The following is a 21,249-nucleotide window of genomic DNA, read 5'->3' as shown; positions in this document are numbered from 1 at the left end:
CCTTAAGCTGAACATCCATAAAACTAAAATCATATGCTCTCCCCCGGAAAATCATAACAGTGCTATGAAAATCGACGAACTACTGGAATATATAGCGGAATTCAATTATCTTGGCAGTTTGATTTCGGAAAAAGCAAATATCGACTCTGAAATTCAGCACAGAATTAGCAGCGCCTCAAGAGCATTCTGGAAAATAAGAGACAGGATTTTCTACAATCATGACTTGAGCACAAAAACGCAACTTGCAGTGTACCGAGCAATAATAATCCCCACCATGCTATATGGAAGCGAAACCTGGGTGCCGTACAACCGGCACATGAACGCAATAAACAGGTTGCATCAAAAGTTCCGACTCTCTAATCTTCCTGTTGAAAAAATCTACAATGATTGGGCTAACTACCTGCCGTTCTATTTTGGACCGCGTCTCCCCTAAAGCCTCTATCGACCATATCCGACGTGCGGCGTCTCTTCGGAAACGCCGATTTCGCGCGACAAACGTCGCTATTTACACCGCAAAACGCGCGCAAAAGGGCTAAAAGGTGGGCGGAACGTGTATAGTGTAGAGGGGGAGACGGGGGAAAAGGTGAAGGACTGAGGGGGAGACTGGCTCGGAACGGACGCGGCGGTCGCAATCCTATTAACGAAACTGGGCTAATTATAAGGGTAGTTTCTCGGGGTGTACGTGTCGATCGGCTGTCGGGTCTATTAGGGATGAAGGTTCGCCGGCTGATTGGTTTTGGAAGAGATTTTGGTTTGAGAAATATTTAGTCACGCAAGATACAGATTAACAATTCTTTAAAAGATTGTGGCGATATAGACGAATATTTTTTTTAGATTTTGAGTTTGGTGTGTAAAAAAGAGACTTTTTCAATACGTGAAAGAGGACAGTGAGTACAAAAAGAGGACTGTCTTCTGGAATAGAGGACGGTTGGCAACCCTAGCTGTAACACCTTGTAGCTAGGAAACAGCAGAATCGGGCCTATGTTAATAAATCTTATTTTTACGTGACGAATTTCCCCACGAGAGATTCCCTGAATACAGGGTGGTCCGAACTGTATTCCGGAAACTTCGGCAGCATATTCTGCAGATAAAAATAAGTAAAAAAGTTCGTATAAATCTATAAATGTCCTAAAATGGTTAGTTTCGGAGATACAGGGCGTAGAAGTTTCATTTTTATTTCGTTTTTTTTCAAATAATTTATGAAGTAACGTCAAGATTTGGATGAAAATTGGTGTTTGGGAGTTTTTTGACATGAGAAAGTTGATTTTGATGTCAATATGACTCCTATTTGTAGGGAGCGCCACCTACATGTGTTTTAACTGTTTTGAAGAGTAATAACTTTTCGTCGGTACCTGTATAAAACGACTGTGTCAAAAAATATACATTTTCGTGACTTTTTACGTAAAAAATGTCTCTTGGTAAAAATCGCTACGTTTTCAATTCATTTCGAATGGAAATAGTCGATACATGTCATTATTGACAAAAAATAAACACGCTGAGTATAGTTGACTGAAATAAAAAATTTGGGAAATTTTAATTTTTTTATAACAATCATAAATTTTTCCGCGAAAAAATAATAAAACAGTTCCTGTTGAACTACTGACACAAAAACATTTCAAATTTATGATTTCAGTCTAATAACTATTTAGTCAACATGCTTAATTTATGTCAACGATGACGTATTGATAATTTCCAGTTCAAATATCTCGAGAACCATTACTAGTAGCGATTTTTACCAAGAGACCTTTTTTGGGTACAAAATGTCGTAAATATATATTTTTTTACTCAATAGTTTTATACAGGTACGGACGAAAAGTTATTACTCTTCAAACCAGTTAAAAATTATGTCGGTGGCGCCCTATACAATTAGGAGTCATATTGACATCAAAATCAAATTTCTCATGTCAAAAAACTCCCAGACACCAATTTTCATCTAAATGTTGATGTTACTTCAGATACTATTTGGAAAAATTCGAAATAAAAATGAAACTTCTACACCCTGTATCTCCAAAACTACGAGGCATGTTTTTTAAGTAAGTACCGTTTTGCGATTCCGCCGCCGCAGCACTACGGTCGGCGTTCCGCGCATGCGCGCTGGTTACCTACATCTCTTGTCTATGCACAGACGCCAGTACAGTCTGATTCTTCATTGTATACGTTGTTTATTGAGTGTTTAAGATGCCTCCGACAATCGTGAGCCCCGCCGATTGTGAAGTACGAGCTGTCATACGATTTCTTAGTGCTAAAGGCGTAAAATCGATCGATATTCATCGTGAGATCTGTGAAGTTTACGGACAAAACATTATGAGTGATGGAATGGTAAGGAAATGGGGGAGAGCACTTAAAGATGGCCGCACAAATGTGCATGATGAAGAACGGAGTGGGCGTCCTTCGGTCGTTAATGAAGATTTGATGCAGAAAGTGGACGAAAAGGTGAAAGAAAACAGACGCTTTACAATTTCATCATTGTGCGACTACTTTCCTCAATGTTCTCGTAGTGTTTTATATCGCATTGTGACCGAGAACTTGAATTACCGGAAATTGTGTTCACGTTGGGTTCCGAAAATGTTGACGGATTTACACAAAACCCAACGTTTAGGCAGTGCATTGACTTTCCTTGAGCAGTACCACAATGAAGGTTAAGATTTTTTAGACAAAATTGTTACTGGTGACGAAACATGGGTGGCCTACGTCACACCAGAATCGAAACAACAGTCCATGGAATGGCGACATTCATCATCACCCAAAACAGTGAAGTTTAAGCTAACAATTTCTGCCCGGAAAATCATGTGCACAGTTTTTTGGGACAGAAAAGGAGTATTGCTAGTGGAGTTTCTGCCTCGCAATGAGACAATCAATGCAGCATCTTATTGTGAGACATTGAACAATCTGCGCCGTGCAATCCAAAACAAAAGACGTGGCAAGTTGAGTAAGGGTATTGTTTTGCTGCATGACAATGCCCGTCCACATGTGGCTAATCGGACCAAAGATCTCATCAAATCTTTTAAATGGGAAACTCTAGATCATCCTCCATACAGCCCTGATCTGGCGCCCAGTGACTACCATTTATTCCTGCACTTGAAGAAACACCTGGGCGGTCAGCGTCTTCAAGACGCTAACGAAGTCAAAACAGTTGTGATACAGTGGTTAACCAGTCAGGCGGCAGAATTTTATGAGGAGGGTATTGAAAAACTGGTGCCACGTTATGAAAAGTGCCTCAATATTCACGGAAATTATGTAGAAAAGTAGATTAAGGTACAGGCTTTCATGTAAAAATAAAATTATCGCGATATCTTTGCACGTTTTTTTTTAATTCCAAAACGGTACTTACTTAAAAAACATGCCTCGTACATACATACATACAACTTCAAAACTAAGCATTTTAGGACATACATTTATACGAACTTTTTTACTTATTTTTATCTGCAGAATATGATGCCAAATTTTCCGGAATACAGTTCGGGCAACCCTGTATATGTTGTTTGTTAAACTTTCAACAATAACAAAACTTAAAAAAACGAATCCCTACAGCAGGTACAGCAGTAAAATACTCGGATTCGTTTGCGGTGTCATATTTTTCGAGTCTGAAATTAAAAAAAAATGTCCCAAGGCAAGAGAGGACGCCCGCTTTCTTGTCGTAATTATTTAGAGCACCCAGGCGTAAACCATTTTGTTGTCGAGCGGCATGAAGAGGCGTTGAAACAATGTTTTTTTCGAGATGATTATCGGGAGAGAACGCCGTGTTGCTGCTAAGCGTGACATCTTTTTTTCGGTTATTCTCGCTTCCTTAATGTACATCTACCTATTCACCGTTCCTTTTAATATTCTGACAGAACAGCTTAAAAAATACTCCTATTTTTTAAATCTCCGAGTTGAGCTTTATTTTGGAGCTTTTTTAACGATCTTTTTTAGTATTGGAATACTACTGGGATCATTTTTATTATATACTTTTAACTAGTATGTACCTGCGACTTCGTTCGCGTCGAATTAATCATTTGTAATGGTGATGATAAAGCAAAGCAAGAATTTCCATTAACATACAAACTGGATAAAATTTTCTCACATTTATATCAGCATGAGAAAAAACAATATGGCGATATTATTATATAACTTGGTAATATTTGAGGGGTAGTTTCATCTCGTTGGAATTTGACTTTCGAAAAATCCGTTTGGCAAAAATAAGCTTTTTATGTCAAGCAGTTTAAGCAGAATCGTGGTTAATCAATTATCCAACTTTTTGGAACACCCTGTATGATTTTTTAAAAAAATTCAAAATATTTTAAAAACAAAATAAATTATGCGTGTCCAAGCGTTTTCCGGAAAGACTAACCGTTTTTTAAATAACAAATATTGTAATATTTGAGAGGCGTTTTCGCCCTCTTGGAATTTGAGATTCGAGAAACCCCTCCTTATCGAACCTCTACACCCCACAGTCAATCCGTTTGCCAAAAATCAGCTTTAAACGTCAAGCAGTTTAACCAGAATCGTGATTACTCAATGGTCATATTTTATGAAACACCCTGTATAAATTTTTAAAAAATCTTAAAATATGTAAAACAACAAAATAAAATATACGTGTTTAAGAGTTTTTACGAAAAACTCACCGGTTTTTAGTCAATCCGTTTTTCAAAAATCAGCTTTTTACGTCAAGCGCTTTAAGCAGGATCGTGATTAATTTTTCGAAACACTCTGTATACATTTTTAAAAAATATTAAAATATGTAAAAGACAAAATAAAATATACGTGTCCAAGCGTTTTTCGGAAACTTGTATTGTAATATTTGAGAGATGGTTTCACCCCCTTGGAACTGGAATTTCGAAAAACCCCTTCTTATCGAACCTCTACACCCTAGAATCAACCTGTATGCCAAAATTGAGCTTCTTCAGAGAAAGAGGTTTCGCTGATTTATATAACAAACGCAGAAAAATGTAATTATACGCAGCGTAAACTACAGGAAAATACTGTACAACAACTAAATATTCGCGTGTCACAAAAAAATTCAGAAAAATCAGAAAATAAACAAAGTAAAAGCTGTTGGTATATCGAACGCAGAAAAATGTCGCAGTTACATACAACGACAAAAAAATCAATTGATAATCAAACGACAATAGAAAACATTAAAAAATAAACGATGTAAAACACAAACCAACAAGACCCCATCTTCCCCTGAATGTTTTGTCTAATTTAAAGCCCACAATGAAGGGTCTCTCCCCTCGCAAACACAAAACGATTTACGACGAAGCTTCATCCATTGAGGCGAAATGAATTTCTGTGTTCGTTTTCTCTTATTTAATTCGTTTTTAATAATAAGTACCATACGGAATATAGTACCCTACGCCCACGTGCGAAACTCATTTCGTTATTTAATAATCGTAAATCTAGCGAGAATAACTAGCAGACGAAATATACAGGGTGTTCAGAATTAGAGTTTCTATACGGGTTTTTGTAAACTCTGAAATCTCTTCCAATAAATTAACGCACCACAAAAAAATTACCAAAAGTTTAAGTTAATTTTTTATCAAAACCACTTATCCGATTTGGTCGCTTTTTTTTTGAATGATAGGTTATTCTTTCCACAATGTTGCTATACTAACTGTATTTTGATAGGAACCCTTTTTATACTCATACCGGGTGTAGCAATTATAATGTGTTTTTTTAATAAAATTTGTGACACCCTGTAGAGTTGATCAGTTACAGTATCAAGTTAAAATTGAAATCACATTTTAGCGTTATCTTTTTTTTACATTTTGGTTTTTTAATTACTCCATTATCTGCCTTATCACACGAGAAACAACGTTTTATAGGATGACATGATTTAATATTGGTTTTAATTAACATTTTTCTATTTTACTCACTAAAGTAAGTAGCAGACTATGGAAAAACACGGATTACCAATAAATGTCAAATAGAGATGCTAGTTTCTGTGCAAACTTGTAGACCATTAGTCTTTCTGAGCTGAATTTGAAGGGTCCGAGCTGTTACGAAACGTTGTCTTAATGTTGAGTTTTAAAAAACGTTCCTGAATCGGATTGGTTCTTCGATTCCTGCCTTGTCCCGGCCTGCAATAATTACTCCCAATATTTCTATACCGTTGTATAACTCGTGAAATGGTTGAGTTATATTAAATCGTTCACCAATTCTTCGGTAGCTCCAACCTTCCTCAGACAATATTAGTGCTTGAGCACATTCTTAGCCAGAAAGATTTCTTGTTTCACGTGCACGTTGCATATTTTTGATATAATAAAAGGACGAAAACGACTGACACTAACAACAAGCATCTCTATTTGACATTTACTGGTAATCCGTGTTTTTCCATAGCCTGCTACTTACTTTAGTGAGTAAAATATCTTGGATCAAGTCAAATCAATATATATGGTTGTTTATCTATAGCATATGTTTATGATCATTACTAAAAACACTTAAAAATCAATTAAGAGCCAATTGACTAAAAATCCAAGGTGCAAATATTTGACTGACTCTTACGAGTTTAAACTTAAATACAAAATTAACCAAAACAAAAGTAAAATAAAACACTAATTCACTATAATACATCAAAACACTTTACATTTAAACAAAGGCTTTATTCTGGTGAATTAGTGTTTTATGTTGCTGTTGTAACACCAAAGGTTCCAACACTCAACTGTAATCGAAACAAAAGTACTTAACTTTTCAAGAGGTATATTTTTTATAGACGTCGCATACAAGAAAAACAACTAATTTAAAAAATATAAATCAAGTACTTAATTTTTGACATACTGATAAAGCTGTCATTAGATAAAATCATAGTTTAAATTCACAATTACTACTTAACTATTGGTACAGTCTTTCCAAAGTCAACTGAACTCGTTTAAGATTTAATGAAGAATGCCGATAAAGACATCGCCTAAATTAAGAGCCTCAAACCAGTCCAATTAACTTTGAAAAACTATACCTGAGTATCTGAGTAAAACAAAATAATAATAGTTTAAAAAACTATAAAACGGTTATAGCGGCCATATTATAGCAGATCGAAATAATAACAATTATTATCTCAGAGTTTAAAATAATAGTAATGATGACAAAAAAATATGTAAAAACCATACTTTTATACTAACACAAAATTTCAGGAATAGTTACTAATGGAATGTCCATAAAAATAATTATTACTATAATAAGTGAATATATTTCAGAAAAAAATAAAAAGTTTATACCCCAAAAAGTTGTTGAAAATTACCGCTTTTTGTGAACATATCCAATAATTTTACATTGGCACATTTTGTGATCAATTGGCAGAGTACCACCCGGTACGAATGAATATTGCGAGCCAGTAATATATCAGAAAATAATTTGCTGTACGCGTTCGTTACTTATAAATCGTAACGCGATGCCAAATGGGTTTTTAGTTTATTTCTTTTGTTCCCCTTCGTTTAATACCTACACGTAGATGGGGGCCAACAACACAGAAAAATATATACCTACATCGTTTTGAGCTTTATATTCCTTCTTAATGATTTTTTTTTGTTTAATATACGTTTACATACAATCAATAATTTACACGTATATAGATAGTCTTATAAGGCTAGTAAAGACGTTAAGTTTCGTTGTAGTAATGAGGGTACATAATCACCGAGAAATATTGATGTTGACCTCACAAATCATAGATTTTAAATAATTTCCATATTACTCAATTTCAGCCATTTGCTATGCTATTTTGCGAGAAAACTGTAAAATAATAACCTCTCTATTTTCTCTATAAATTCACCTTAAAACATTTGTGATTTTTTACGAAAATTTTTCGGAAATGTGAAAAACAAAGATTCAACCATAGACAAACAAATAAAAAGAGACTGACAAATCTCATGGTAAAGAGTGGGACCGCGTTCCCGTAGCGCAACTCAGAATAACAATTTTGAAACCAATTAGCAGGACCATGGCAGCACGTACGTCTTTATTGCTATCTTTCTTTATTATGTGCTTTATATTAAAAAGAAAGAGATAGGTATAAAACGTATCGTAAGACATTATCGCTCATTCTGGCTGGCGGAAAATTTAAATTAGCCATTATTAGTAGTATTCTTTCATTCTGAAACTGAAAATTTTCACTTAAACTGATTATATTCCCTATACCACGTAAAGGGAACGTGGTATAGGGAATAAATCAGTTTATGTGAAAATTTGCAGTTTCTTTCAGAACGAAAGAATACTACTATTATAAAGGAAATTATAAAAAAATCAAAAATTGTACTGTTTTATAAACATATTTATTTATACATAAAAATAAGTAAACTTTTTATAATATAATAACAAAAAATAACAGTGTTTATTCCACCCATCCACCAATTTTAAATGCAAAAGAACTGACTGTTGCAGGAAACGATCGGCCAATTTTTTTAAAGGGCATTAAAAATCTCATTTTCGAAAAAACTGCCTAATTGCAATAACAAAGTGAATATCCAAGCAAAGAAGACTTTACGAGAATCATGATCCTGAAACATTTGTAAGTTTAAAAAGTTGGAAAAGTAAAATAGGTATATTAATAAAGTTTCTGGTTACTATAAACCAGCTATAAACTACCTACCCAAAAAAATTAAAAAAATTAATTGTATTAATTTGTTATGAGAGGTTCGAAATATTTTGGACACTACTACTTGTACTTTTTTCTTAATAAGATGATAAATATAACTACTTACTTTTATTTTACCGGGTGTCTTTAACATATCTATCAGAGAAAGGGGGCACCAATACATATAAAAAATAGATGATACTGGCTCCTGCAGCAAATAAAATAACAAATAGTATAACCGAAAATTATAAGTAACAAAATATAAATACCTATATGGAACAAAGGAATTTGTTCGCTATCCATATTCATAAGTCAATAAAATGGAGAGTTTAGAAAAAAAGGTAAATCACCAAAAGAAAAATTAACAAACATGACGAATTGTCATGATGTCGTCATCTTGGTTGTCATGATAACGAAAACGAAAGGTGATTGTTCTAATTTCTATTTAGAAATTACGTTTTATATGACTGCTTCTTTCTCTCTTGTTATATTAGAATGAGATAGTGAGCCCAATAGACGCAATGCGCAGATCAACATAAATAGAACGAAATTTTGCGTTCTGAGTTGCGCTACGGGAACGTTGTCCCTCTCTTTGCCATTTAATTTGCTAGTCTCTTTTTATTTGTTTGTCTACCACATTTTGACGTCCTAATGTGATAGAAAAACAAAAATAACCTCTTTTGTTCTAATCTAAAAATTTCAGCTACAGCTTTGTATACATATATCGATAATAAATATATATCGATATATCATTGCCATCCCTATACTCTAACCACAATGTGTACGAAATTAATAAAAACAACCCTAGAAAATATTAATGTTTCTTTTATTTAAAGACCCTGTGTAACAATGTAGCCACAGATTACTATCGCAGTCATGCAAATGACCCCATTTTAATGACTTACCATGACGTAGTGCCTTTGCATTTCGGTTTTCTCGTTTGCCAATTTCTCGCACTCCAATTTTAACCTGAAAAAAAGGAGACAATAGTTAATGACGGCTATTATTCGATAATTGCAGGTAACAAGGGAATTTCTTTTTCTCTCTTTTGTTTGTTTTTTGATTCTAATCTCTGACATAAGTGGTCTCCGTCAACGACTGATGAGATTTTAATTAGTTTCGTAAATTTAAGAGAAATCTAAAATCAGATGTGCCTAGATCTGATTAATTTAAAAATTTGATAAAAAAATTGCTATGAAATTTTGACGTCCATTGTTTAGGGATAGGTTTTTTCCAATACCACTATAAATAGTTATTTTCTTCTAGGAGATGCAAGATCTTGCCGTTGGTGGGGGAGCTCCCAGTCGAGTGCCTCTCAGGGTTGCCACAAGCTACACAATTGTGTACTTTGCTACACATTTGCTTCAATGATTGCACAGCTACACCACAATCGCCTGAGTTACACCTTTTGAAAATTTGCATATTTCGTATAAAAAGTAATAGCAGAACAGTAAATCAGCTAACAAAAGCTGATTTTTTTTTGCTTTTAAGTTATCTAAGTTACATCAAAAGAGACCGCAAATGTACTTTCATTTTTTTTTCAACTGATAAATATAATTTTCCGTCATCAGTGTTTAGGTGTTCAGTAAATTGTCAAAAGTATTAACTGGGTTATGAGTGAAGGATCAATAGACAATAGCCAAAAACGGTAGGCAGCATTGCTTAATCCCTTAAATAATGCATAATACATACTTTGGCCAAATTTCAATGCTCAATAACGTCACTGTAGATCAGTCTCACTTCCACTCGTTTGCATACGTGAATATTTTTCAATTCCAATTTCACTTCCTCCTATGTCAGCAAAGACTGCAGTTTCAATGGACAAATTTGGCCGATTGAACAGTCCTGAATACTTTACAGTTTTTAAACAGATTTAACGGGTCTAATTTGTCTATAAAATCATTAATTTCGCGACATCAATTTTGACGTCACTGCAATCCTTGTCATGAGAGGAAATGAAATAGGAAATGAATATATTGACGTATACCGTATACCTACAAACGAGTGGAAGTGAGACTCGTAATCATACTTTAAAATTTGATGAACGTACGTCTTATTGGATAGTTTACACTAGTTTACAGTTATTGGTACAGATAACTATGTTATCTCAACCTCCGTAAACTCGTCTCAAATACTGGCATTTGTCAAAAAACTGAGACTGTATGATGAGTTATAACTCAAGAGAGGAGGACACAATAGATAAAGGGATATAAAAGATAAAGAGATAAAATAAAGGGATATAAAAATATCTATCCCATACAATCTACAAATCTACAATAATTTATTAGAATAGCAAAATAATATCAGTTATTGAAATTTTGTTCTCTTCTAGGTCTCTTCGTGAGAAAGGCGCCGTTATTTAAGAGACACCGTGTATATTGAGTCTATTACAACCAGAATAAGACATAGATGGATGGTATTTTAAGTGCAGACAGACGATTTTTCATTACTAGAAAGCAATTACCGATGCGAATTTCTCACGAAAAACAATGGCCATCGCCAGTCCGATAAATCTCTATTATTATTTATGATTATTTTCTTAGCCAGTATCGCCGTTCCTCACTTCCGTAATTGGCAGTTAGTTTCTAAATAATTATATATGACCAGTGGCGTGCATATAATGTAGGAAAATATATGCGTTGCCTACCTCAAACCAAATAAAATGTTACTTTTCATGTTATAACATATAATAAATCAACTAATTACTAATCCAACAAATAGTCGCAATAAACATTTTTTATCTTATTTCCGTTACCTAAGATATACCGTATGATCGAAAAAAAAACGGCCCGGGAAATTATAGAAAGATTAAAAAAGGATAGAAAGTTTCCAAACACACAATACATAATTAATTACTTATGCTATTTCTATCACTTTAACCAGTACTGTACGCCACTGTATTTGAAGTGGGACGCGAGAGGAAAAGGCGAGATGCGATGAAAGGAGCGAGTTTCAGACAATAAAATAAACTGCATTGGCTGTAATTGATTCTAGATCTATCATTAGACGTAACGTGCTCTTTTTACGTTTCTTCTTCCTATCTATTATCATTAATGTTGCTTGTTGTTACTACGTCGATGAAGTACAGGCAGTGGCGGGTCCTCAATAAATGTACATGAAGCCCTAAATGTCTAAATGTAACACCTAGTGATGTAAAGAGTAATATTACAGGGGTAATGTTACCGGTAATTTTGATAATATTACATAATATTACCGCAAGATCGGTAACATTAAAAATATTGATTTTTTCCCACTCTACTCTTTTTCATTTGCCCAGCTCTAAAATAAGTATGTTGGCTCTAGATCATAGATAAATGTTCTCTAGACATTTTAACTTAACATAACTCCCATACAATCTACATGTACAACAAAACTCTCAATCCCTATATCAAAGTTTACACAATTAAAATATATATGCCCAGCAAGAGACACGATCCATTAAAAATGAGTTGATACGAGTAAAAACAGCCTGAAATACCTCAAATGAACTGTTTTTCATTTTTCCAATTCCAACATCCAAAAATTCTTCAGTCAAAAATGCATTCATCAAAAGTAGTATGGCAGAAAAGTTTGTTTCATCAAACATCAAAATGAAGAAATTTGTCATAATTTCTTCTTCTATACTACTGTTTATTGTAGCTGTAGAGGTTGTTTGCGAGGGGGGGGGGGGGGGTTAATACCGCGACCTTATAGATCTATTGTGTCCCCCTTTCTTGAGTTATAACACATTACAGTTTCGGGGCTTTGACAAAAGCCAGTATCTGAGACGGTTTTACAGAGGTTGGTGCTTCAACTCCGAAATCAGTCGTACCAAAGTTTATGGCATGAATGGTTGTCGTCTCGGTGCACTCAGTAATGAGGTGTTCTGATGTTTCCCCATTTTCCCCACGCAGAATCTGCATTCTCCGTTCTTTCTTAGCTTCAATCTACTGCAGGGTTCCCAACTTTCAAAATAAAATTTATTTAGCGTATGGCATATCAAGACACAAAGTACGTATATGACAAAAAGAAAAACAAATACAAACGAACATTTAACAAATTTATATAATCTATTGATTCTGGAGTTGCCAACAGGAAATCTTCTGGTCTGCCGTTATAAGCCGTTTCGGGGCATTGCTCCTAGTAGTGGGAACTATCGAATGAATACTATCGAAACATTCGATAGTTGCAATTCATTCGAATAATTCGATAGCTAGTAAAAAAACATTCGTTGAAAACTATTCGAATAAAAATTATCGAATAGATGCGTCATCTGCCTTGAAATATTGTATTCTAGTAATTCGGCAGCAAAAACCATTAATTTATAAAATTCATTCATTTATGAAATTCATTTATTTGTTAGGATCGATTATAATAAAATATTAACTGGATTTTAGTTGTCGCCCGGCGACGTAGGTTTCTTACCGAGAAACCCGACAGCGGTCGGTGGCAATGCTATGAAAGAAGCTGGCATCTTTGATTTTTTGCGGAGTCAAATAAAGATGAGGACACATTATTTTTTTTTATTGAGGTGCTAGTATTTACACAGAAAATACATTATGAAGGGCGCTGTTGCCATATATTCGTATTAGTTGGTATTAGCAAAGAATATTATTCTTTAGCATTAGTTAGTTAGGGATAGTATGTCTATATATGTTTTGCATTTTTTTATTAATATTCTGTTGTTACACTGCAATAATACTTTTTATTTTGGATGTAGAAAAATGATTTTTAATGTTTTTAAGCAAAGACTGGTTTTATAAATAATAATAACAGTTAAAATTTGTTATACCTATTAACAACAAAATTTAAAATCATTTAATAATATAAACATTTTTTTAAGTAGTAGCAAAATATAAACAACAAATAGAAGTCAAAAGTATTTATATTAGATCCTATTTAAAAATAATATAGTCTCTAAATGGCAACGTTGGTTTATTAAATAATAATAATTACAGAAATAATTTGTTATATTAACAACAAATTTTAAAATCATGAAATATAAACATTTATTAATTTTCTAAGCATGCAGTGTAATGGAAGGAAAATATAAATAAAAAATTAGAAATCAAAATTATTTATACTACTTTTTATTGCTTTAAATTATATATTAAAAATAATATTTACTTTTACTGGCATTTACTTTAAAAATAAATGAAATATTTCTTCGCAAAAAACTACTGTAAGTGAATTAGAATAAACAAAATACAAACATTGTTAACTTTTTTTTAAAATTGGCACGTGTAAAACTTTCAATTTAATTTTATCACCCCAAAATTTGAGTTCGATAACCTTTTTTACTTAACCACATTACTTAAATATCATTATTAAGTTCAACTAATTCATATTATTAAAACATCTAAAATACAAATATGTATTTTAAAATTAATTGTAAGTTCATCTCATCTCTCTTAAAAATTGCTACTTCTCAAAATTTCCCATTAAAAAATGCAATCTAACCTAACCATAATATACCATATAAAATTAAATAATTGAAAGATCGGGCTACAGAAAATCACACAAATTTTCGGAAAAATTTTGACCACTTCGCACACAATCGTCAATTAAAAAAAACTACTATTTTAGTATTTTAAATATTTTAATAAACGCAAAAATAGCATAGTATTTACAAGACGAAGTTATAAAAATTTGGAAAAACTAATAATGCACTGACGCACACAAAAATCAAACGAATACTAAATTTCATTTATCAAAAGCATTCGATAGTCGTGGCTCGTGGCGCAACGATAACCATTTAGTCGCACGGCGAGGTTGTCACATATGCTTTAGTATACAAATGAATGAATGATTTTATTCGAATAAAACTATTCGATAGTTGAAATCATTCATTCAGGAACCATTCGATAGTCTAATTCATTCGATAGTTCTCATCGCTAATTGCTCCACGATATGTTTGATGGTTTGATTTTTGCCGCACTCGCAGGAGGGGCTTGGACTCTTGCCCCATTTGTGTAAGGTATAGGCGCATCTGCCATGCTGCGTTCTAATTCTGTTTAGCGTGCACCAGGTTTTTCTTGGTAAGTCGAAACCTGGTGGTGAATTGCCACCAGGCATGCATGGCATGTCACTGTTTTGTTTCGACGTCCATTCCTGATACCAAGCGTCGGTGATGTTCCATTCGTCTTCAATTGCATTTAGTACGGTCTTGGTGGGTGGTTTTCTGGATCGAAGACGGTTGTGGTTAGCATCCTCGATATCTGTATGGATCGGTAGTTCTCTATTATCCAATATCGTGTTAAACTCTCTGTACAGAGCATTTATGCGGCGCAGACTTGGGGGTGGGATGTGACTCAGTACTGGAAGCCATTCTGTGGGTGTGGATTTCAAAATAAAAAATAGAGAACGAGAGGATGAAAAAGAGGCGCAGGCGAAATATTTTTTGAAACCTGATATGTAGAATTTACCAAAAAGTTATGTCAACAGTATGCGGTTGATGGTATTTCTTAAGGTGCGTATTCATTATCCGCACGAACGAACGAACGAACGAACGAATGTTCGCTAGTGGTATGGACGGGGACCGCACGATAGGACCGCACGAGAAGACCGGAGGCATTTGTTGGCGAACGCCTTTGATGTACCGACTCGAAACGGATGGTCGAGCGAACGAACGAACGAACGAACGAACGGCCGCATGCGTTCGGTCCCCGTCTAAATATACCGCACTTTCATTCGTTCGTTCGTTCGTTCGGATAATGAATACGCACCTTTACATTCTTAAAAATATTTATACTCAAAACTCTTAAAATAAAACAAACCATTTTCAACAAACCTTTTTTAAAAACATAGCATAAACTGTTTTTCCCTTCCACAAATATTTCTTCATTTTCTTTTCTGTACAAACGAGTGGAAGTAGCGAAAGACACAGATTAACAATTGTTTAAAGCATTGTGGCAATAGATGAATATTTTTTAGATTTTGAGTTTGATACGTAAAAAAAGAGGACTTTTTCAATACCTGATAGAAAAGAGGACAGTGAGATCAAAAAGAGGACTGTCCTCTGGAATAGATGACGGTTAAACCTAATCTATTGAGGTGTTCATTTCAGGAGAGTGTCCTGTTAAAAAAACCGTGACAATCCGAATATTGTTTTTACTTAAATCAAGGAAAATCTTCGATATTTTTCGGTCGTAAATTCTGAAAAATGTATTCAAGTTCCTTTAGATCCTTGGAAGATTCCCATTCCAGTTTACGGATAGAGTCTTCCAAAAGTTCTTGAGTTTCGCTTTAAGTTGGTTTCCACTTGGGAAGCAAAACAAAAACAAAATAGAAGCTAATGAAAAAGCAAACGATCTAGCTAGAAAAAGAGCGAATTCCTTTTTATTATAATAAGAGTATATCATAATAATATAATCACACGCTACAAAAAAATGACAACGAACAACCATATAATTTCAATCATATAAATTGTCTTTCACAATCAGACAGTGAAACCCGTCATTATCCCCAATTAAAAGTCCTTCGTCAAACTGTATGATTACCCCAATTCTATGTAAGCCCTCCCTAAATACGAAAAAATCCTAAATTATACCCATTTCCCCCCTTAATCCCCCGCTCGAGCTGTTTCTCCTCCGAGAAACAATCAGTCCGCCAATTACCCCAATAAACTGGAAGAACAAAAGAACTAAATATTTCATTGGCATGGTCGGGTGATCGCGGACTGCGAGATGACGCGAAACAATGCGCGAACAATCCGAAACGAAGAGAGAGAAGCAAGACGAGAATAGACAGGGGCGTACTCGAAAAGAAGAGTATCCTGAAACATTCATTTCTTTAAATAAATCACAAGTGCAGTGCGATATATCTCCGTTATTAGCAAAGATAGGAGGATGCGGTTTGCACAAACCTGTCCCAATTTTTTGTCAAACGAAAAATACTGCAAACAAAATTTTCACAGCCCTCTTCGTTTCTAAGCTACAGGGTCTTTTCGAAAATTTTGCAATTTGGGACAGCCCCCGTATCTCTGTTATTATCGATGATATCGCGAAGGTGAAAACTGATTCTTGTAGAACTTTTTACGTAGAATACAGTGGCGTCTGTTTTTCTACGAAAAAAATATTTTGGAAAATATGAACTAAAGTTATGTTTTTTCAAATGGAACACTCTGTATATTTATAAATCTGGTATCTGGTAGTTTTTTGATATGAGAAATTTGATTTTGATGTCAATATGACTCCTATTTGTAGGGGGCGCCACCTACATGTGTTTTAACTGTTTTGAAGAGTAATAACTTTTCGTCCGTACCTGTATAAAACTACGGAGTAAAAAAATATACATTTACGACATTTTTTACGTAATAAAGGTCTCTTAGTAAAAATCGCTAGGAGTAATGGTTCTCCAGATATTTGGAATCGAATTTATCAATACCTGTCATAATTGACATAAATTAAACATGTTGACTAAATAGTTTTTAGACAGAAATCATAAATTTGAAATGTTTTTGTGCCAAAAGTTCAACAGAAACTGTTTATCATCATTTTCAGTCAAAAAACGTGTTTATTTTTTTGTCAATAATGACATAATATATATGTATTGATTGTTTCAATTCGAAATATCTTGAGACCGATTGCTCGTAGCGATTTTTACCAAGAGATACTTTTTATGTAAAAAATCACGAAAATGTATATTTTTTGAAACAGTCGTTTTATACATGTACGGACGAAAAGTTATTGCACTTCAAAACAGTTGAAACACATATAGGTGGTGCCCCTACAAATAGGAGTCATATTTATATCAAAATCAAATTTCTCATATCAAAAAACTCCCAGATACCAATTTTCATCGAAATATTGACGTTACTTATTTTGAAAAAATCGAAATAAAAAAGAAACTTTTACACCCTGTATCTCCGAATCTCAGCATTTTAGGACATACATTTATACGAACGTTTTTACTCATTTTTATCTGGAGAATATGCTGCCGAAGTTTCCGGAATACAGTTCGGACCACCCTGTATATTGCATAGGCGTATAATTAATTATTGTTAGTAAAGTTAAAATATACTTACGAATGATACTGTGCTTGTAAAAAGTTAAATTCCTCCTTGATCCTTTCTAACGTGTCCGCTATGGTAAATTTTAACTGACCACCCTGAGGTGGCGGACCCTGTAACAAAAAAAAATACAATTTCAATTAAATATCCCAAAAAAAAATTATGAACAAAAATTTTCCGTCCGTCCCTGTTCGACAATCGCTTTAATAACACAGACATAAGCTTTTCGGGTCGAAATTCACTAAATTCCCTTTGTTCAGGCCGAAACCGCGCAACGGGCGACGACGAAACACCGCGCAGGGCCGTATTCGGCAATAATTCGATCGGCCACGAAAGTAAGCCGCCATTAAAAACTTTCACGATAATTATTTGGCGAGAGCTAAGTCCCGGAACGACTTCATTATGGCTAATTTTATCGTTCACGAAATCGTGTCTCCGAGTTTGATGTGTATGTGTGCGAGAGTACACAACGAAACGGGCCGTTTTAATAATTGAATAGCCAGGGACGTATTCAGGATCAAATGAAAATATTTAAATTAAGAAAACTATTATCTATGGGTTTTACACATTGCCTGGAAACCTTGTATTTTGAGAAAATAATTTAGAATTTACTAAAAACACGGTATGTCGCTAGCCAGTGGCAGTGGTAGGAAAAATAATTTTTAGAGGTTAGGTTATGTTGTAGCTTTATTCTGAACCTCGCACTTAGTGGAATAAAGTAGTGATTTCAATTAAGATTCATTCAGAACCTCAAAATTACTGGAATAAATCAATGGTTTCAATAAGCGTAGAAGTTTGTTCCTCTAATATCAATGTAAGCATTCACAACGTCAAAATTAGTAGTAATAATGTTCAATTAGTGGAAAAAGTTAAAAGTTTGTTAACTTTTTCGACTAATTGAAGATTGCTACCACTAATTTCGACGTTGTGAATGCTTACATTAATCAATTATACTTCAAAAGTTGCGAGGAATGTAATTTTGGCCTTTGATTATCATCCGTCAGGAGAAATTGTGGTTAGAAATCATAAGTTTTAAAAAATGTCTATACCTAATTGGCGGATTCATCTCTCCAAAAAATCCTATATAGGTATTTCGAATTAAACAACATAAAGATCTTAAAGGGAGATTTTCACAAATCTAAGATTTGTCAGCATTCATGGGACACAGGGCACAGAATAAATTTTAATAACGCCAAAATTATAATGAAAGAATTTTTTTAATACAATCTAATAAAAATAAATGTATTGGTGATGCATCTGTAGATGTTAGTAATGTATGGCAATCGCTTCTTTGATTTTAAAGATCATAATATACTACGTAAAAATTAAAAATAATCATACAGGAAGTTTGGGGCTTTTTGGTTTTACCTTATTAAGTAATTGTTATCAGGTAGTAATTGTTAATTTTGAAGTTTAACTTGATATAATGTCATTTTAACAGAACGCCAACGATTTTTGTAGACGAATCTGTTTTAAAAAACTAAAGTGTTCTCGAATAGTTCAATTTAAATATTTTAAATAGTTTTTTTCTTCATTCTTTGTATTTTTTTTGCTTCCGACGACGGAAATAGAAACTTTCCAAAACGTTAAGCATTTTGGCGAAATACCTATATAGGATTTTTTGGAGAAATCATAAGTTTATTGTTTTATAAGCTAAATATTAAGCTTTCTCTATGGATACACTAACTACAGCAAGCTGTTGGTTTGAGAATTATTGTAAACTATTCCACTAACTACGAGGTTCTAAATGAGTTTTTACACTTTATATTTTTTAGTTTACGATCCTTCACAATGTATAAAAACACAATTAAAATTAATAGAATATCCTAGCAACGCTTGCGTTAGTCAGTTGTATCCATAGAGAAAGCCTAAGATTTAGCTTATAAAACAATCAACTTTTGATTTGTAATCCAATAAAAAATAAAGCATTTTTGTACGAAAAAAAACCTGAGAAACCAAACCAAACCATACTAGCTAACGCTCGTCCATCAAACGTACAACCTCGCCACAAAAATTATCATTTTTACTTCAATAAAACAATATACAAACTATTAAATGCCTGTAATGTGATTTTAGCAAAAAAAAACACTATTTTCATTCCTTTTGTTGGCATTTTTAACGAACTAATTTGGCTCCCCGTCAAAAAGAAAACTAACAAAACCCATCTCGCAGGCTTTTGCAAACTGCGAGGGTAAATAATTTATTTAAGCGATCAGATTACCGTTTTCGCCCAAGTAATATCTCCGAAATAAGCCTCGACTGTTTGCCGCCGCCCGTCGTCTCTTTTAGTCGTCGCGACGCCCCCGGGCTTTCGGGGATTTCATTAAACGCGGATTAATAAATTTACACAGAAGACAGACAGACAAGCGTCCCTCCCGAGGCTCTCTCGGTCGGAGGTTACATGCTAAATTGTACGAGGAGTTCGTAAAATGTACTGATATCTGAAGGTGTAAGTGGAACGATATTAAAAGTCCAACTTGTCTTTGTTCCTCCTAATATTGGCCCATTTTCAAGACGGTGTTTCACCTCTAAGGTCGTATTCAACAACAAGTGGCGAAGTTGATATTATCAACTTCGCCGCTGGTTGATAAATATAACGCTTTGGATATTTTAGAAGTGTGGTCTGGATTTTAACGTGTAAGACAGTGATGTAGGCAGCTTAATAGAAAATCTATTAGAAGTGAGTGAAGATTGAACGAGTATTAAAAATGAGTCGTGAGATTCGATTCACCGTTTAGAATACGGTTCGTTCAATTGAATCGTGGCCAGCAAGGATCCATAAAATCTGAACGAACGAGTCGTAATAATTGTATCGGATCGCAATGCGACTCGTTCGTTTATACGGCTCGTTCGTTCAAAGAGTCGTGAGAATTGATTCACAGCTTACAATACGCTTCGTTCCATTGAATCGTGGCCAGCACGGATCCATAAAATTTAAACGAACGAGTCGTAAGAATTGAATCGGATCGCAAAGCGACTCGTTCGTTTTTACGGCTCGTTCGTTCAAAGAGTCGTGAGAATTGATTCACTGCTTACAATACGGTCCCAATTGAATCGTGGTCAGCACGGATTCATAAAATTTGAACGAACGAGTCCTAAGAATTGAATCGGATCGGAATGCGACTCGTTCGTTTCTACGACTCGTTCTTTAAAAGAGTCGTGAGAATTGATTCACTGTTTACAATACGGTTCGTTCAATTAAATCGTGGCCAGCACGGATCCATAAAATTTAAACGAACGAGTCGTAAGAATTGAATCGGATCGCAAAGCGACTCGTTCCTTTCTACGGCTCGTTCGTTCAAAGAGTCATGGGAATTGATTCACTGCTTACAATACGGTTCGTTCGATTGAAATGTGACCAACACGGATCCATAAAATTTGAACAAACGCGTCGTAAGAATTGAATCGGATCGCAATGCGACTCGTTCGTTTCTACTGCGATTCACTGCTTACAATACGGTTCGTTCGATTGAATCGTGGCCAGCACGGATCCATAAAATTTAAACGAACGAATCGAAGGAATTGAATCGGATCACAATGCGACTCGTTCGTTTTTACGGCTCGTTCGTTCAGAGTCGTGAGAATTGATTCATTGCTTACAATACGCTTCGTTCCATTGAATCGTGGTCAGCACGGATCCATAAAATTTAAACGAACGAGTCGTAAGAATTGAATCGGATCGCAAAGCGACTCGCTCCTTTCTACGGCTCGTTCGTTC

At 34.4% G+C, this 21,249-nt stretch overlaps 1 protein-coding gene across 8 annotated transcripts in view; it reads right to left on the bottom strand.

Annotated features, from left to right (window-relative positions):
* Positions 1 to 21,249, bottom strand: part of LOC115883686 (protein groucho) — a 144,572-nt gene that overhangs the window by 64,380 nt on the left and 58,943 nt on the right. For all 8 annotated transcript variants that reach the window (XM_030902072.1, XM_030902074.1, XM_030902071.1 and 5 more), the window contains 2 exons: positions 17,547 to 17,644; positions 9,448 to 9,511 (listed from right to left, as the gene is read on the bottom strand). In XM_030902072.1, coding sequence (XP_030757932.1) covers positions 9,448 to 9,511; positions 17,547 to 17,644 — 162 coding nt within the window. The remainder of the gene's footprint in view (positions 1 to 9,447; positions 9,512 to 17,546; positions 17,645 to 21,249) is intronic.

This window comes from Sitophilus oryzae, unplaced genomic scaffold (assembly GCF_002938485.1).
Source record: "Sitophilus oryzae breed Bouriz unplaced genomic scaffold, Soryzae_2.0 scaffold_1974_pilon_pilon, whole genome shotgun sequence".
Taxonomy (NCBI): Eukaryota; Metazoa; Arthropoda; class Insecta; order Coleoptera; family Curculionidae; genus Sitophilus; species Sitophilus oryzae.
The sequence above is the reverse complement of the archived record's forward strand: the minus strand, read 5'-3'. Positions and strand labels throughout refer to the sequence as shown.